At 32.8% G+C, this 15,611-nt stretch overlaps 1 protein-coding gene across 4 annotated transcripts; it reads left to right on the top strand.

Moving 5' to 3' along the window:
* The first annotated feature begins 1,069 nt into the window (after nt 1-1,069).
* ema (C-type lectin domain containing ema) lies at nt 1,070-12,530 on the top strand. 4 transcript variants are annotated; one of them, XM_013314011.1, is made up of 16 exons: nt 1,070-1,492; nt 1,840-1,979; nt 2,218-2,366; nt 3,555-3,697; nt 4,216-4,302; nt 4,381-5,447; nt 5,948-6,151; nt 7,357-7,543; nt 7,937-8,063; nt 8,453-8,591; nt 8,784-8,944; nt 9,433-9,588; nt 10,175-10,316; nt 10,894-10,993; nt 11,458-11,584; nt 12,203-12,530. In XM_013314011.1, the coding sequence occupies exons 1-16, from the start codon at nt 1,290-1,292 to the stop codon at nt 12,320-12,322; spliced, it is 3,252 nt and encodes a 1,083-aa protein (XP_013169465.1). In that variant the 5' UTR covers nt 1,070-1,289; the 3' UTR covers nt 12,323-12,530. The 4 variants fall into 4 exon arrangements, with proteins under 4 accessions (XP_013169465.1, XP_013169464.1, XP_013169463.1 ...); XM_013314010.1 differs by having other exon boundaries at nt 11,443-11,584; XM_013314009.1 differs by having other exon boundaries at nt 4,363-5,447.
* The last annotated feature ends 3,081 nt before the right edge of the window (nt 12,531-15,611 follow it).

Genomic DNA, 15,611 nt, shown 5'->3' with positions numbered 1-15,611 from the left:
AAATGAAAAATTTGGTAGAATTTCAATGCAATAATTTTTTGAAAAAAATAAAATAATATCATAGCGTGGTATGTTAATATTCTCACAAATGATCATTGTGATATCATCACTTAAAATAAGTATTATATTGCTATAAAATACATAGCTATAAATATTTGCTGTAATAATACTGAAATTGTAAAACAAAATAACCAAGATCTTATTTAGTTGTTTTTTTTTGGCTAAAAAGAAATTAATTATGATACAAAAAACTACACGTGTAAAATGTGGCAATTGTTTTTAATATCAGAGACAGCTGACAATTTGCAATAATAATAAACTTAACGTAGATATAAATAGGGTGTTTTTGAATAAGTATATTTTTTGTCAGTAACTCCATAAATGTCTTATAATTATGTCGTCTATACATATTTAGAAAATTTGAATATTTTTTATGTAACAAATACACAAAGTATGTTATAACCTAAAACGAGTGAGAAATAAATACAATTTTAACTAGTCTGTTCATTTTATTTTTCTACCTTACGCCAAATCCGATGAAAATTAAGAAAAGATAACAAGCAAAAATTGTTTTGATAAATGTCTAGCAAATTCCTACTGTCTAGCAAAAAGTTGCAAAGCAAGCAACAATAGCTGTGGCATTTTGGCAAATTCACAACCTACCTGTTAAAAACATAAAGTATAGCCGTTTTATCAACTTGAAGTCTTGTCAATAAAATAAAAGCAGTTTTCATTGCCTAATACGTAAAAAGACTACACGAGCGAATAATAATATTGAATTTTCCCGCTGTGGAGGAACGTCTGTAACGAGAATTGGGTTTTAGTGTTGCCCGTCAAAGATTTTAAAATATGTTGCCAGTTCGGTAAAGGGAAAGTCGTGTTACACATCATAAATAATTTTTTTTTGTATTTCACTTATTTTTTCTTTTTAAACTATCTAATAACATCTCATTAAATATTTAAAAACAAATTTTTAATAAAATAAAAATATGCATTTGTCAAATCACTCCTTGATAGTTTTCGAACGTATCAAACTGTCAAAATTATTTTAGCACGTAAGAGCAGGAAATGTTAAAATAACACGAAACTCAATTAAAATATAAACAAAACTAAAACAATAAAAATAGTAAAACTAGCGACAATTTATGTAGCATATCTATTTCCTTATTGACATAACTTTAAATAATAATTCGCGAACATGTGTGTTAATTGAAGTGACGTTTATTAAATAACAAAAAGAGTAGAATGACCAGTGTATTTTATTTTGTTATTTAATATAATTGTACACAATGTTTCGGAGTCGAAGTTGGTTTGGTGCATCTTGGGGAAGGCCTAAAAATCCCCATTCTTTGGAGAGGTTAAAATATCTACATAACATTCTGTCTAAAAACACAACTGTATCAGAGAGTAACCGTGGTACCCTCGTGGAATCTTTAAGGTGTATTGCAGAAATCCTGATATGGGGTGACCAGAATGACAGCTCTGTGTTTGAGTAAGTGACCTTATTTACAAATGGAAATTTATATCAATACTGAGTCATTGTAATAAATTGTTGCACTTTATGTTGTATATATGCAGTTTCATGTATTATGTTCCCTTTTGTGTAATTTATGTGTAATTATGAAATAACTACACATATATTGATAAAATTTTCCATTAGTTTTTAGCTTAATTTATTAGCATGCTGATTTATTAGTGACTCATAAAACACCTTCATCTTTATTTAATTGCCAAAGTCATTTAAATTACTAAAGTTTTACTACACATTGGAATTCTACATTTATGATATGCATATTTACAGGGTGTTATAAAAGATTAAAAGTTCTCTGCTCTTTCCAGTTTCTTTCTAGAGAAGAACATGCTCTCTTATTTCCTTAAGATAATGAGACAAAAATGTGGAGGATCGTCTTATGTATGTGTTCAGTTATTGCAGACATTAAACATATTATTTGAGAATATTAGGAATGAAACATCTTTATGTAAGTACATCTAAACTTGTAAAGTAACATTTCACATTTTATAAAGAAGTGGATGCCTAATAATTAACAGAATTTAAAATATTAAAAAGTTCTTTGTTTGGTAAAGAATAGGGAAAGTAAGAAATTAATAATTTTCTCAACAAATGTTTATTAAACTATTTTCACTTACAAAGTACATTATAATCTTACTTGGGGAGTGAACAGTACCTTCACAGTTTTATAATTTCTTTGTTTTCAGATTATTTACTAAGTAACAACCATGTTAACTCAATAATAGTTCACAAGTTTGATATATCTGATGAAGAGGTAATGGCATATTATATTTCATTCTTGAAGACTCTAAGTCTGAAATTAAATAATCACACCATACACTTCTTTTATAATGAGGTAAGAAATTAAAATAACTACTAACACAACAGAAGGGTTAGACAAAATGCATTAGCTTCGAGGCGATTATAGCAAACTTCAAAAATGCATAAAACAGATAATAACTTTTGATAAGTCATTTGACTGTTGCACGCCAATTTCATACTTTTTTAAAATTCATTATAGAATCACTTGGAAGCGGATGCACTTTGTCTCGCCCACCTGCATATAATACATCTCCATTCACAAAAAACACCAGTTGCCCATGACTTTTAATCCATGTGGAATTATATATAAACATAGACCCTTAGATAAAATTAATAAGAAAGAAAATAGTAATTGTAGAAAAGTAGTAAAGAGTGATAATAAATTGTTTGAATATTTTGGCATTTGTTTGAAATTGTTTGCAATTGTTTGAATGTGTTGTGAACAACAACCAATTCAAGTTCTAACAATATTCTTTGCACCATAACATGTAATATAACTTGCTAAGAATATGTTTTTTTTTTCCTTTAAAAAGTATTTGCAAGACTTTATCAAATTATTTTTATTACATACATAAGAATTAATTAAAAACTTGATGTTGAATACTCATACGACTTTTGTGATAAGATATTATCTTAATTAAAAAAAATGTTTCTTGAATTCCTCTGCATGTAAAACTAAATGATAACAATTTAATTAATATTATGATATATCTATGTAATTAATTTTGTTTTTTTAATAAACACTTTACTGTTTTATGTAATATGGTGTCCAGAATTTGATAGATATTTAATAAAATAAAGGAAAAATATACTTATCCTTAATATATCCAAAGTATTGAATTTTTTTATTCACAACTATACTGACTCTTCTACTTACATTTTATTGTAATATACTCCTTAAAAGTACTGAACCCCACTGAAGGGCTTGGAGTCCTCCCTAAGTTAGGGAGCTAAGCCATAGTCAACCATGCTGGCCCAGTTCCTGTCGGTTGACTACATATCTGAGATGTGCAGATTGCATCACAATGTTTTCCTTCACCATATGCACATGGGATAAATGTAGTATATCAAAAAATTTAAAAACATTGTTGCATGGCAGGATACCTTGTATCGGTATATTACAAGTCAAGTGCTTAACCCCAAGACATTGACGCTTTAAACGACGACATATATTATGATAAAAAATGAAGAATGTTTATATCTTTTGTTGACTGTGTTTCAGCATACAAAAGATTTCCCGCTGTACACCGAGGCAATAAAGTTTTTCAATCATCCTGAATCAATGGTTCGGATTGCGGTGCGCACTCTTACCTTGAATGTATACAGGGTGCAAGATGCCAGTATGCTTCGATTTATAAGAGATCGGTAAGATTTTATTCAATTACCATCTGTCCCCAGCGATTCTGTGTGCGCACAATTTAAAATTAAATTAGTAGCCTATGTGTTTCTGTAGACTATGTTCATCATCCATGCAGCCATTCTGGTGATACCTTCTAACTAAAATTTGCTCATCCATTCAAGAATCCATAGCTCGCAATTATATTATTAGTAAGATTAATCTTATATATAAAATTCTCGTGTGACAAATTTCGTTCCCATACTCCTCCGAAACGGCTTGACCGATTCTCATGAAATTTTGTGAGCATGTTGAGTAGGTCTGAGAATCGGCCAACATCTATTTTTAATCAATTACTATTACTATTTTCTATTATATACATATTTATATGTATACTAGCTGACGCCCGCGACTCCGTCCCCGCTAAATTAAAAACAAACTTAATAAGTGGCCTCTGTGTTCTTCCAGACTATGTCAACATCCATCCATTTAAACATTCGCATTTATAATAATATAAGTAAGATATCATAAGGTTAATTATTTGCAGGACTGCAGCGCCTTATTTTAGTAACTTAGTTTGGTTTATCGGAAAACATATATTGGAACTAGATGCATGCGTCAGGAATGATGCTGAGTATGTATTATATTTTATAATTATATTTATAATTTCATTATTATTTATATTTTAAATTAGCAAATTATATCTTTTTAGCCATCAATCTCAACAAAAATTGGACGACTTGGTTGCGGAACATTTGGACCATTTACATTATATAAATGATATTTTATGTCTGAACATTCCCGATCTGAATGATGTTCTTACAGAACATTTGTTACACAAACTGCTCATCCCTCTATACATATATTCTTTGACTTCTGAACCGACAAAAAGACCTGTCACTTCCTCCCCATATAATAGAGATCATATTCAGAGTATAGAAGTTATTACGAGAAACTTGGAGGCTATTTTAAAAGGCAAAAACACTGAAACACCAACGAGAATGAACTATCCAATACAAAGAATAGAATCAGAAGAGGAAACTAAACCTTCAGTATCTTGTGTTGTGGCATTATTCTTATTATCACAAGTTTTCTTAATAATAACTCACGGTCCAATAGTTCATGCTTTAGCCTGGATTATATTGCAATCAGATTTATCAGTATTCGAAGAAGGTGCAACTAAAATATTAGAAATGTATTTAAGTAAAGCAAAAACTAATGTCAAATTGGAATTCTCAAAACCACAATTAAGTTTAGAGAAAGCTCTAGAAACATCCGGACAAGAAAGAGATTACACAACACCGGAGTACAGTGGTGCTAAAGCTTTTGGTTATGACACAGATCATTCTAGTTGTGACCTTGATCCAGAACTTGTGTCCACTTCCCTACCATCTACGTCACATATAAGTGAAACATCCAGTATAGCTAATGATTCCACTGAAGATTTAGTAACGCAAATACATAGTATAAAATCGATAGTTGCAGCACAAAATATGCCAGATTCACCATTACCGGATTCCGGTATTGATTCTAGCTCGTCTAAAACATTGTCAGATTTAAATAATATCACCGATGAAGAGAAACAGAAATTACTAGCTGTATTACCCAGTACGTCAGCTGAAAAGAATATGAGTATAGAAAATATTTTAGATAAAGAATCAAAGGAAATTGATAAGAGACCATTCTTAAAGACAGTTCTAGAATCTTTGGATTGCAGTGAAAATGATTATAAAGCGTTATTCGCTTTATGTCTATTATTTGCTTTGATAAATAATAAAGGTAAGAATTATACAAGAACTATCTCTCGCCCGTGGCTCCGTCTGCGCAGATTTAAAAAAAAATAGTAGCCTATGTGTTCTTCCTGACTATGTTCATTTTGTATTTAAACTTTCATCAAGATCCATTAAGCGGGTCTGGAAATACATTTAAACAAACATCCATCCATCTAAACATTCGAATTTATAACATTACTAGCTGTCGCCTGCGACTCAGTACGCACGGAATTAAAAAAATAACTAGTAGCCTAAGTGTTCTTCTAGACTATGCTTTATATGTATGCCAAATTTCATCATGATCCATTCAGCTGTTCTGGAGATACCTTCAAACAAACATCCATCTAAACATTCGAATTTATAATATTAGTAAGATGTTCTGTTTTATGATGTAAACTAATCGATTTCTTTTTTTTCGCTTTCCTTTGGTATTAGTCGGTAAGAATTTCATCCGTTATTGAAATATATTAATATTTTCTTCAATATTAAAAACTATAACATTTCTAGGAGTGAATACTGAGTTATTGGATACTTTGCTATGTCCTGAAGAAGATACCACATCAAGGAATTCAACCACAAGTATTCAGGAAGGAACAGATGTCGCTAGTGGGCAAAGAGATACTCCAGTGCGATCGAAGCGACCTCTACAGAGTTTCAATGCGTTTCTAATTAATAAGCTAATGGCTATCGCTAACCTTAGTTGTAAACCAGGTAAGATTTTTCAGAGCAGTCTCAAAAAGGTCTCCCTCTCACTGGAGAAGTATCGAGTAGTCACAATGAAACACTGGTTATATCTTGGTGCGAGTCAACTTTATTTAAATGCGATCGGCAAGTCGATAAACATACCAAATAAATCTATATCGTGATCTAGTAATATGTTCCGCCATCTATTGATATAATAATGTAAACTTAATTGACATAGCGTTTGACACATAAGGTGGCAAACGAGCGAGCGGCCACCTGAAATCGCTGAAATAGCGAAGTGACCGTTGCCCATAGACATACGCAATTGTATACGCGTTGTCTACGGAGGAGAGGATGCACAAAAAGAAAATATTTAAAATATTTTCCCTTTCCATGCATCCTCTCATCCGGAGAGTCCACTTCCACTTCCCATCCTTTCCTTATAAGAAAAAAGGTGGGAAGGGAAAGAGGACTAAATTAGGCCTCCGGGACGCACACTCATCACATGAAACGCGGAATTGCTTTAGTAAAATAATTGTTGGTTATCCAACTGCCTCAAGGGGGTATTGTGTTGTGTTTTACATAAATAAAATCGAACCTGGATAAGCCAGAGTCTATAGGACAGCGATATCTTTCTCGCTACAGCGGTTTCTCACTGAACCGAGTTTCTCGCTTTTTTCTAGCGACAAATTGGACAATGTCTCATTGATCCTAGTTCGATTCAGATTTGCATGTAAATTTCGTTGTGACCAACTGTATACTAAACGACTAACCGTGGGCTTCCGAGACCAAAATCTGTGTGTAAAACTTATTGGTATCTCTGTTTTGTCAAAGATAATAAAACGACGTTGCTTTCATCATCAGCTCACTATACGTCCCCATCGAAGGGCTCGGAGCCTATCCTAAGATCACGGTAATTAGGCCATAGTCAACCACGCTGGCCAAGTGCGGGTTGACTTCACACATATCTTTGAATTTCTTCTCAGATATGTGCAGGTTGCATCACGATGTTTTCCTTCAACGTAAGAACGTCGGATAAATGTACATATGTAGTTTGTAAATCGAAAAACATATTTGGTACATGGGATCCGCCATGAGCCACCGATGCTCTCGTTATTATATAGAAAAGATTTTGGTCTCAAAAACCAACGGTAAACAATAGTTGGTTATAAGTGGCCTTTTTTATCGGTTTTTTTTGTTTGGTTAGCTAATAAATAATATTTTTCCTATAGCATCGAAAGTGAGATTGGTGACTTGTGAGCTGAGTGTGTGTTTGTTGCGCGTGGCGCTGCAAGGCACGCGCGGGGTGCCCAGCCCGCAGCACATCGCCGCAGCGGAGTCGTTACGTGCCCGCGCCGCAGCGTTAGCTAGGAATTTCTACAAATGTGATGATATCTTTCTAGATATGTTCGAAGATGAGTTAGTATTTATTTATATACTTAAACTAGCGTTTCTAAACAATAGCTAATTTCTTTTATAATGGATACATTAATTTTAAAATGACAGATATTTGTGCAACTTTCAAATTAAACTTATTAAATTTAAGACACTTGATTCAACCATTTAAAGATTTGCCCATTTGAAGTGTCAATAGCCTAATGGTTAACGGTACGGATTTCCGATCACGGGGTCGGGGATTCGAATCCCAGCAGTCTACTATTGTCGTAAACCATGTCCTAGCACAAGCATAGAGCTTAGTTGTTGCTCTATTAAATTAACAAAAATATTTAATAGAGCAATAATTATAATAATAGTTTTAATTTTTTTTAATAAGTAAAGTACGTCTACAATCAGTTGTTTATATTTATGCAGATATTGTGAAATGAGCAAACGTCCATTAAACGTAGAATGGCTGTGTATGGACGCCGCCATCTTGTTACCGCCCACACGCACGCCCATGTCCGGGATTGCGTTCGCGAAACGACTTCCCAGCGGAGAGGTCAGTCCTAATGCAATTCAATTTTTAAATTCTTTTGTCGTATATAGACTATTCGGAGAGAGGAAGTTAAGAAATTTAAAGACCAAAAAAATTTTTCAAAGGTGACTTCAATTTTAAGGATATAAGACGTGTTTGCCTCCTACTATAATTAAAAATACTTGTTAGTTTGTAACTTAAAAAAAAACATGTCCTTATCACTAGTGCTTGTCGAATGAAAAAAAAACATCAAAATCGTCGAATCAGGAGCCAAATTACGAATAAGAACCAAAAAACCTTTCCACGCGGTCTATACGCGTTTTTGTAAATTAAAAATTTCTAAGATGTAATCCCCCTTAAGTTTATAATGAAGTTTCAGTTCAAAAGAGTGATATAAATTTTGATATACGTAGATGGAGCGAGCTCGTCGCGCGATACGAACGTTCTTCCTCATCCGAGATTTGCATCTGAAGTTGACTGAGCGCGCCGACACTCAGCTGCCGCTCGCCAACCCCGGACACTTCGTGCAGGTCGGCGACGTCCTTGACCTCAGTCAGTATACACATCTGCATACATTACCTCAGTTATTGTTGGTTTCTGAGACCAAAATTGTAAAAATACATATTGCAATCTCGACGATATATACAGAGATTTTTGTCTCAGAAACCTACGATAAGCAATATTTTGAAATGGGTCATTAACTTCACCGTATTGTTTTTAATTCGTGCACTTTTTCCTTTCCAGACGATTCAGATCTGATCTCGTGTGATATAATACAGAAGGACGGCACTTGGCACCACAGGTTCCTGGCGGTGGACCACTTTCAGATCATCCTGGTGGAGCCCGACAAGCAGAAAATGGGCTGGGGCGTGGCCAAGCTTGTCGGTAGTTTGCAGGATCTAGAAGTAAGAATACAAGATTTTTAAATTTATTAATCTTATCTTCTTATTATTAATATTATAAATGCGAATGTTTACATGTATGGATGGATGGATGTTTGTTTGAAGGTATCTCCAGAACGGCTCAACGAATCTCTCTGAAATTTGGCATAGATGTAGAACATGGTCTAGAAGAATACATAGGCTACTTACTAAGTTTTTTTTTAAAAACATGCGGACGGATCCGCAGGCGACAGCTAGTACCCTTATAAATTCTACAACAAAATAAACTTTAATCTTTTTACTAATATTATAAATACGAATACTTATATAGATGAATGGATGGATGTATGAAGGTACCTCCAGAAAGGATGCAAGTAACATACATTTCATACATCTTAAAGGCTCAAGGTCAATGCCCTCCCCCCTACACGTCTTATGTTCTGCGCAGATTCGCGCTATGTTAACATCCGCTAAGATATTTGAATGCTATAGTAGTTATTCGTATGCGACAGATCCAAGGAGACAAGGAGGACCCTCGTTGCCTGCAGCTGACGGTGCATAAGCCGCGTGTGGGTGCGGGCGCGCCTCCCCGCACCGTGCTGCTGCGGGCTAAGTTCAAGTTTGACGACCACATCCGTAGCATGGCCGCCAAACAACGCCTTACCAAGGTCACTACCCCTCTTAGTTTTTATTTCTCATATACACAATTAATAAAATTGGAGTGTCCGTCTGTTATATCGAAAAAAGAATTCATTCTTGAGCATGGTGTATTTTGCGTTGCTTATAAAGTTCAATTCTGTTTGTCTGACTATGGGCATTTATGTTTTCTGTCTACAAGGCCGCGTCATTGACAAATCAGTGCTTGTCGAGATAGCTCTGTATTAGAATGAAGAATTTTTTCAGTGAATTTTTCTTTTTTCGTAAATCGCTCTTTGACCTGTAATTTAATTACCAATAAATATTGTATTGTTTCGTTCCGTGCAATCTTCATTTCAATCGGAGGATGATGATACACGCGGACTTATTTTAGGCAACTTAAAAAAAACGCTCTGACAAAGTCGCGTGCGATCGCTAGTACTAAATAAGATTTAATATTTAGAATCGCTACTATTAGAGAACCAAGCAGAAAAAACCGGGTAAAAACTCAACACAGCTGTTAACACATTCAATGCTACCGAATAGCATTTTATACAAAAAAATATAATATATAAAGAGCCTTTGCCATAAACAATAATTTGTGTTATTTTTGTATAGGGTCGTACGAAAGCCCGTCAGAAGAAGATGCAGCAGATCGGGCGGCTGCTGGAGGTGTCGGGCATCTCCGCGCCCGCCTTCGCCACAAGACATCGCCCGCTCTTCACAAGGCCCGGTCTTTCTGCCGTCAGAAGATCTTCAGGTAAAAACACCAAGAAATTCCACTAATATAGCTTTTTTTCTCTCTTAAAGAGAATGAGATATTTGTTGTAAAAAAACATAATGTCTGGTTTACATTATGCCAGTACAGTAGGACAGTAGCGCTTAAAATCAGCGCTGGCATGACATAAACACTCACTAGCGCCAGTTAGTCTATACAGTCCTCGCTAGACCAGCATTAATTTCGGCTTCGTAGAGCGCTATCTCTTTTACACACTATTTTTAGTTTCGATTGACTTGAAAATAATTTATCGACCACAAATAACAATGCATAATATGTATTTGACTTTATTCTAATACTAGCTGTCACCCGCGACTCTTCGCGCGGAATTTAAAAAAATACATATGTGTTCTAGACTATGTTCTATATGTATGCCAAATTTCATCAAGATCTGTTCTGCCGTTCTGGAGATGCGTTCAAATAAATCCATCCATCCAAACATTTGCATTTATAATATTAGTAAGATCTTGAATAGAGCAGGACAACTAGTGGAATTAATTATTTAGAAAAGCTCCATCTAGTGAGAAATTGCAGTATCCTTAAGTTTATTACGTTGAAGGTGGTGACGGTGAGGAGTGTGAGCGTCGCCTGCGCAGACCGAGCGGACACGTGCTTAAGGACGGCATCGTTGTCTACCGCGAGAGGACCAGCAGAGAGAGGTAACTTTATAGCTTAAGCCTCGTTATGCTGTTTTCATTCTTAAATAACCAACTATATAAAAAAAATCGATAAATTATCCTTAAAAATATTGGTCAATTGCAATAAATATTATTGTGACACAAAAATAACAGTTTCAGTAGCCGTTGATTATTTTTTCAATTTCCAATTAATAAATATATCATAAATAAGAATGTTTGGATAGATGGATGATTGTTTGTTTGAAGGTATCTCCAGAACGGCTGCATAAATCTGAAATTTGACATAGATGTACACAGTCGGAAAGAACGCATAGGCTACTGACTAAGTTTTTATTCCTTGCGGACGGAGTCGCGGGCGAGAGCTAGTTTAGTATCTATATAATAGTTAAATAATGATTACACATTTAAGATTTTATATATATTCCAAATTAGATTTTTTTTTCTGTTAATACATAACTGATATAAAATAGTTTTATGTACTGCAGTAGTATATCGAGAAGCAGCAGTACGCAGGGATCACGAGAAGGTTCTCCTCGTCCTCGCTCAGAAGACATACCTTTAGAAGATATAAGAAGAAACATGGCCGCCGCAGTCACGCCTGTCACAACACAGGTTTGTCTAATCTTCTAGAATGAACACATTTAGAAACAGAAAAGATTTTTGATTGTGTTAGGAAGAAAATCCGGCAGTGCCGGTGTACTGGCGCAACACTAGCCTTATTTAAATATCGACGTTTATTTCCCCTCACTAGTCATTCTGACACTAGACTTTGTAACGAAATCGCGTCATTCGCGACAAATGATTCTAACTATTATAATAATGTCTAAAAATTGTAAATTGGTTTTAAGGAATAAGTAACCGTTAACGTGTTATGTTTGAAGAACAGATATTGACGGCCCCGATGTAAACTTATATAACTCCAAAATCTTATATTTACACGGCATTCAAATGTGTGCATCTCGAACTCTATTGCCAGTTTTTTTTTTGCTAGGAAGGATTTTTTGCTATATATTTCGCGTAATAAAGATCGCGTTAAATGTATTATTTGTTACTTACACAGTTATTAAGCAAAAAAATAAATTGTTCAGTTTCCACGATGAAAATTCACGCTAAAATTAAATTTGATTTTAGTATTAAAATAAAAAAAATTAAGAAACAACTATACATTTGATCCAATTATTCTTAAAAACCTCACATTAATTTCTAATTATATTTTTTTTTATATTTCAGAGCCAACCAAGTACATCGAGAGAAGCTTTGAAAGTAGTCACAACGTCGTCTGAGGAAACTTCCTTCATATCTGGAGAAGTTCCTCGATACAAGAGAAAAGGAATCGTTGAAACTATATGATATTAGCCTTTATTATCAAGACAATAAGGTATGAATTCAAATGTTTTAGACAGCACTTGATTCTTCATATTGTAAAAAAATCTATGTAATAGATTGTAGAATGTCTCGAAGTATGGAACTGGTTAAGGTGTTTGGTTATCAAAGTTATGTCTTGAGGTTTTATGTGTTGGATTACAGGATACTTAAAAAACGAAGATTATTTTTTTTCAAAAAAAAAACAGTAGAACCTCGATATATGAACTGTCAAGAGCGACCTATTTATATTTCATGATTACTAAATATATTTTTTTTTATAATAGCATTCAGAGTTAGTAATAAATAAATAAATAGTTAACAAATTATTTATTACACAAGCTAAATATTAGTTATTCTATGATTTAGTTTGCAGAATTTGTACAACGTAATGTAACAAAAAATTTACATATGTACACAAATAATATATATCGTATTTAAAAAAAAATGTCGCAAAATTCTTAATAAACTTTATTACAGTACGCAAAAAAAAACTTTTCTTCATATATTCGATTATTCGAATGCCTTACGACAATTAGTTCCGTTGATCGTGTTTCTACTGTACAATTCAATTTATTTTCAAATTGTGTTAAAAATAAAAAATAAAAACTCGACCATAACATGACATTGGCCTGATGACGTCACATTGACATATCTAAAATGCATCAAATTCTATGCAACTCTATGTATTTTATGTTATTTTCAGACCATTCAAAAGCTAATATGATATCAACAATTTAATAAAATAGTTCTAATAGTCCTACAAACGTTTTTGACCCGGTGAGTGGCCTTGTTATCATGGCGCCAGGACAAATAAGTTTGACGCACTATACACATTTTTTAGGTTACTCTAGATCATTATTAGTATGTAAAATGTTTAAATAATTTTGTTTTTATACTTTTTTTATTTTTTTTTGTGTTGTGCTCTTGAAATCGGACATTGAAGAAATTTGTCCTACTTTAATAGTCATTTTTGGGTTATTAAAAAGTTTCAAAAGTATAACTCAATCATTGAAATGGTAAATAATTAAAAAAAAACGTATAGTATGAAACTTAAAGTTCAAATTTAATTGGTCCATTTAAACATATCGTTAAAAATCAATCACATAAAAAAATTAAATTCATCAAAAAAGCTGTGGTTACGTCCATAACTTTTTTATTACCGTATGAAAACATAGCTCTACTTTTTTTTTCTTGTCTGCATAATATTGACGTAAAAATCGTATACTTGTTTTTTTGACAATGGAAACATTTTATGAAATTTTTTATCAAACACCAATTTTTTTTGTTAAGTTCCTAATGTGATATTTTTTAGTAAAATTCTTTTTAATAGTTATTTTTATATTTTTTTGTAAAAATCTTTAATTTATGAAAATAATAGGCCAATATAACACATTTTCCTATCTTTTTTTTAATAATCAAGGTTTTTGTCCATTTTCTTATCACCGTCCTTAAGTTTTTAGATATCGGATTGATCCGATTAAAATAAGAACATTTGCTATCTTAGATTAATGTTTGCATTGTAAATTTTTTAATCACATTTTTTTTCATACATTCTAAATATTAATAAAAAAAAACTTTTAAAAGTATCATTCCGAACTTCCATCTACAATAATATGTAAAAAGGTGTGTCAAATAGTTTAAAAAAAAACTAGTTTTAACTAGAAATGAATATTTATTTATATATGACGTCAGTGCAATTTATTTTTGGTCCAATTACAGTTTTTGTCAAAGAATAAGCAACGACAAGAATCATTCAGGAAACTGACAGATGTCGGTAAAACAGTATGATTTGGAAACTGTCAAATTATATTCCTTTTGACGAAAATAGTTATTGAACAAAATAAAAAATAACATTTTTTTTATATCATAAGATGGCAAACGAGCGAGGGGCCACATGAAATCGCTGAAATAGTGAAGTGACCGTTGCCCATAGACATACGCAATTGCATATGCGTTGCCTACCTTTCATCGACGGAGGAGAGGATGCACAGAAATAAAATATTTTCCCTTTCCATGCATCCTCTCATCCGGAAAGTATGTATGAAAGGTATCCACGCTGACAATCATTATAGATATTCAATATATAGCATGGTTTATGAACACCATTGGTTTATGTTGTGATTTTATTTAAACTTTACAATAATTGTTGTACATTTATGTTTACAAATAAAATGTTGTAGCGTTGAAATGAAATATATATTTAACATGTTATATTATACAGTTGTTTTATTCTTACCTTGAAATTTATATCTTTCCTCCTTGTCTTATGTTTGCCGTTAATGTTTAACCGACAGGGGCGCTAGTGAGCTATCATAATTTAATTTGACAAGCACACCGGGTCAAATATCTTTGTATGTCTATATTAAGATTATTTGTTTACTAATAAAAAATATAATAATTTAAAAATATCTACTTTTAGACATTAATTAGTATCTTTTGGCGCGAATGGCGCACATTCATTACAAAGTCAAGTGTCAGAATTAGTGTGGGGACATAAACGTCGACATTTTAGTAAGGCTAGTGTTGTGCCAGTACACTGGCATTGTCGGTTTTTCTTCCTAACAATACTTATGTATTTCTTGTTTCTTTACTGCCATAGCCGCGAGAGTTATAACAATTCAATTGTTGCATAAATGGAAGAAAATAAAACATTCTTAGTCAACTATATTTCCATTCTAATTTATTTGATTAATCATCTGTTCTATACACATGATATGCACCAATGTTTTTAAATTATACAAACAATGTTCATGACTCGAATACAATTAAAAAAAAACAACTATTTACATAACACGAAACAATGTCTTAAACTTACACTTACATTGCTTATAACTTGAATTATGATTCAAAATATAATATAGACCCATCTGAGGAAAATAGTTGTATGTCTTAAGTGACTTAAGACATATAACTCTTTTCGTTATGGATCTTAATATCAATCAAATTCAACACTTAAAAGTTTTTGAACGTAGAATAATTAATGCTTTTATCCCACAAAAACAGTTTACATTTACAATCGTTTTGTTTATGTCTTTCCTGGTGACATACTAAATATATTATGAAATAATTATGACTTAATTCAAAGTAACTAAAAGGCAGATTTCCATACTCAGAATCGCTTAAGCATTAGGGTAGATTTAGTATAAATACTAAACAAGCCCTCATTAGCCATTTAACGAATCTGGTGTGGCAGTTAAAGTATAAAAAACTTGCGAATACAGTCTTTGAATTCGTGCATTTTCAATTATTTGTTATAAACGAGCAAATGAATAAA

The sequence above is a fragment of the Papilio xuthus genome, unplaced genomic scaffold (genome assembly GCF_000836235.2).
Source record: "Papilio xuthus unplaced genomic scaffold, Pxut_1.1 DF827542.1, whole genome shotgun sequence".
NCBI classification, from domain to species: Eukaryota; Metazoa; Arthropoda; class Insecta; order Lepidoptera; family Papilionidae; genus Papilio; species Papilio xuthus.
This window is presented reverse-complemented; position numbering and strand designations above follow the sequence as displayed.

Excerpts from the sequence above, each read along its gene's own strand:
- ema (XM_013314008.1), top strand. The coding sequence starts at position 1,290 with ATGTTTCGGAGTCGAAGTTGGTTTGGTGCATCTTGGGGAAGGCCTAAA. Across the intron at positions 1,493-1,839 it reads AATGACAGCTCTGTGTTTGA|TTTCTTTCTAGAGAAGAACA; the intron begins GTAAGTGACCTT and ends TGCTCTTTCCAG. Across the intron at positions 4,303-4,362 it reads TGCGTCAGGAATGATGCTGA|CAAATTATATCTTTTTAGCC; the intron begins GTATGTATTATA and ends ATTTTAAATTAG.